This window comes from Quercus robur, chromosome 6 (assembly GCF_932294415.1).
Source record: "Quercus robur chromosome 6, dhQueRobu3.1, whole genome shotgun sequence".
Taxonomy (NCBI): domain Eukaryota; kingdom Viridiplantae; phylum Streptophyta; class Magnoliopsida; order Fagales; family Fagaceae; genus Quercus; species Quercus robur.
The window spans coordinates 36,018,098-36,022,080 of NC_065539.1; the positions used below are offsets into that span (position 1 = coordinate 36,018,098).

At 34.0% G+C, this 3,983-nt stretch overlaps 1 protein-coding gene across 1 annotated transcript; it reads right to left on the reverse strand.

Annotated features, from left to right (window-relative positions):
• Positions 1-369: 369 nt before the first annotated feature.
• On the reverse strand, positions 370-1,583 carry LOC126688604 (metalloendoproteinase 2-MMP-like). Its single transcript, XM_050383360.1, has one exon. It carries the CDS (start codon positions 1,550-1,552, stop codon positions 611-613), a length of 942 nt encoding a protein of 313 aa, XP_050239317.1. The 5' UTR covers positions 1,553-1,583; the 3' UTR covers positions 370-610.
• Between the last annotated feature and the right edge of the window lie 2,400 nt (positions 1,584-3,983).

Consider the following 3,983-nt stretch of genomic DNA (forward strand, 5'->3'; position numbering starts at 1 on the left):
TCTTTTGACTCTTTTGTTTTTACAATCATTGAGTTTTACATGAGGTTTTCCGTTCACAATGGTTCACTGGATGAGGATCTTAGACAAATACATTTTATCCATAGTAATTTTAAAAACTTTGTTAGTAAGATGACTATATTAACTATTTTCCTTTTTTGAAAGTACCAAATTTATAAGACATCTATATTGAAAGTCAATCATAAAAAGTCCTAAAAAAATTATTATTTTTGCTTATTATAGTTAAAAAGTAATTAAAATTTTTTATCTATCTCAATACAAATTTCCAAGCTGTATAATTCCACGATAGTATAAAAATGAAGTATTATTATTTTACTTTATTTTTATGATTTGATAATTGGGATTGAAGGATTTGAACATTGTTCACCTTGGATGTAAACATTAAAAGATCTCAGTTGAAATACAAAACTATTGAAAAAATGAAATAGTATTATTACAATATGAAGTAAAATGCAATCAAGCGTCACTTTCTACCATGAGTAGGTTAAAACTTTTCTTTCTCTCTTCATGTTTCATAGTCCCAGTGCCATGTATTTGCACTATGCTCTATTCTCTACCCGCTAATAATTGCATATTGCAAATCCTTGAACACTTAAAAATTATATAAGGCTTTAATGCCATCAATATCGTCCCTATGCAAACCTTGGGTCACTCCTGAACGTATGGCAGGCCACATGATGGCCCCTTCAACTTCGCTATGCCCTAACCCAAGGAGGTGCCCAATTTCATGCAAGGCAACTGTCTCCAAGTCATATGAACCTGGGACTGCTCCCACACTCCATTTTTCATCTGCATCATAATGAAATCGCCCATTAGTCGGTGAAAAAGCATGGGCTAGGGTTCCACCAGCTCCATCGAAAGGGGCCCCATCTCCATGGTCCCCCCTATGGAAACCAATTTTGAGATCTGCATTGGTTTGATCTTGAGCCCTTGAGAACTTGAAGTGTGTGTTTGCAGCCCACGTTTCAAAAGCTTTTGCGATGGGACTTATTGCTTCAGTTGGGGTGCCAGGGAGAAATCCATAGGTTAGATGGTACTTAGAAGTTGGCCACTTGGGATTTCCTCGGAAAAAAGAATAGTGAGAGACAGTATGAAAAGAGCCATGGTGGTGGTGATGTTTCTTCTTGCCTGAGCGCATCCAATTTGTACCATTGGTGATATCTGCCACCCCACAACGAGGCATCATCATTGTTGATACTGTATTGGCATCCATTGACCCTGTGGCGTTGAGATGGTAATTAAGTTGGTAAGTTTTAATGGCGGATTCCAAGAGTTCATCAAAATCATCATCATTGGTATGAGTTTGATTTTGAGAATGGTTATAGCTCAAATAACCAAATTTCTCAAGGTAGGCTTTGAGGTTATGGATGCCTTTGACCTTTTCTCCCTTGTGACATCCTTGAAGATGTTTGAGAAACTCAAACGGTGATAATTTTTTGTCATGGATGTTTCTTGAAGTTGCATGGGAATGGAGAGGAAGAAGGAGAAGAAGGAGGAGAGTGAATGAAAACAGAGAAAAAACTTTATAAGACATTGCTGAGAAGGTTTCAAATTAAGCTAGAAGCTAGAACTATATGGTGCAAAAGTGTAATAGTTTGGTTGCTATTTATAGGTTATTAGGTAGACGGGGCAAATTGGTAAATCTCTTGCCAAGTCAGTCGTATCACTATCACGTATGTACAATTGTACATGACTTTTACTAGCAAAATGAAAGACTTCATAGAAGTAATGCTATTGACCATTTAATTAAAGACCGTTACAATGAGCAATTTTTTTTTAACAAGGAGCATTTTTTTTTTTTTTGGAGAATGAAACAAGGAGCATTAGAATATTAAAAGGAGACCAATTCTGTAATATTCGGTCTTAGCATATACTCTTGGACTGGCTTCGTTCGGTCCAACACATTAGTCTCCAAACTTATAACTTGGGATAAAATGATTAGCGGAAATTGCGGGTTTGGGAGGGCAGACATTCTAGAAATTCCAGAAAATCATATATGAAAATCATAGACAGAAGGGAATCATTTTTTTAATAATTTTAAATTATTTAATAGATCATATATATAATTTAATACACGTGACGTGAATGGTCTTATATTGACGGCCACGTAATAGACCAATTTATAAGAAAAACTTTGAAAATTTATTATTATTATTATTGTATCTGTTTTCTCCTTTTAGCTGTTAAGAGTTAAGACATTTGACCCTTTGGAATCTAAAAAGAATAAATTGGAGAGAAAGAGAAAGAGAAAGAGAGTATACCGAATAAATAGAATTTATACTACATTTTGGGGTTGTGACAGTTAAATATTAACACAATCACTTGGTATTTTAACTTATAAATCTAGGGTTCAAATCTTCTGTCCCTCAACTATCAAATTATAAAAATAAAAAATAAAAAACAAAACAAAACAAAAAAACAAAACTATTGGAGGAGTTTCTTTGTGAGAAATTTATACTATGTTGAGATTCTACTTAACTCACAAGCTGAATAACATAATAATGAGTTTACGCTTAACATTGTCATATTAACTGCAATCACTTTTGTCATCATTGTTCAATGTCCGATACCATCACTTAACTAGTCGACCACGTGGGTTCTAGCTAGACTTCTAATTAGCTCAACTGAAAAAGTTTCTAATGGTTGAATAAGAGATCTGGGGTTAAATCCTCGTTTACACAAAAAATTGATTGATATCTTAGTTTGATGATAAAAAGCCCAATGATCAAAAGAGGATGCCATAGGTTGATACTCTATTAAAAAAAAAAAAAAAAAAAAAAAAAAAAAAACTAGTCAACCACTCACATTTTTATATTCTAATAATACACTTAAGTATATTACTGCTACATAGGAAAACTTTGAATATGATGTGATATTATGAGTTTGGCTAAAATACACTTTACATCCTTTGAGTTTAGAGTTGATTCTTCATTGGTGCGTCAACTTTCAAAACTTATAATTTACACTATTAATTTCCAAAACTTGCATCTTACCTCCTTTATAATTATGAAATGTCAATTTTTTGTTCAAACCAACATTTTTGGATGAGCAAATGACAATAGGTGATAGTAGAGGGTGTGAATTATATGTTTTGAAAGTTGAATGACTGATTTATAAGAAACCCCAAATAGAAGTGTAATGCGAGTGTATTTTTACTATTAATCTTCCCTCAAAACAAAATTTATATATATATATATATATTGTTATCTCTCTCTCTTTTTTATATCTAGATTTGAAATTTATAAATTTACAAATTTACAAATAAAATAACCCCCCCCCCTCTCGCAAAAAAAAAAAAAAAAAAAAAAAAAAAAAACTCTTCTACTACCCTTGCTAAGAAAGGAGAAGAAAATTTGTTTGTTTGTTTAGATCTCTTTAAAACAGATTGTTTAACCTAATGAATTAGCCAAATAGTTACTTAAGTTAATTATGAGATCTAGGTTAAACAGTAGTATATCATGATGATTCCTTGATTATCAGTGGGTTGATAAGACTTGAACGTTGATCTTCGGGCTATCTCCTGTAATACCAAAGACACAGAATCAGAGGAGACCGGTGATGACCGGCCAAAAATCCTCCGATGATCAAGTTAGTTACTTTAAACTCTCTGTAACGAAGAAGTATTCTCTTAAAAGTAAGAAAATGTCTGAATACCCTTACCCTTCATCGAAGAAGCCTTATATAGTGTGTGTGGAACGGTTATCTGTTTGGTAACCGTTCCCAATGTCGAGGAGTCCGGAGAATTGGGAGTAACCGTTGTGGAAGTTACCTAGGTCGGACAGGCCGATGAACTCGTCCATCCATAGTGAGGATGGACGAGACCTTCATGAGGAGCTCGTCCACTTTTAGTCCATCCATAGTAAGGATGGACGAGACCTCCAGGATGATCTCGTCCACTTTTAGTGAAAGACGGACGAGATCATCTTGGAAGGCTTGTCGTTCATAAATGACGAGTAGATCTCGAG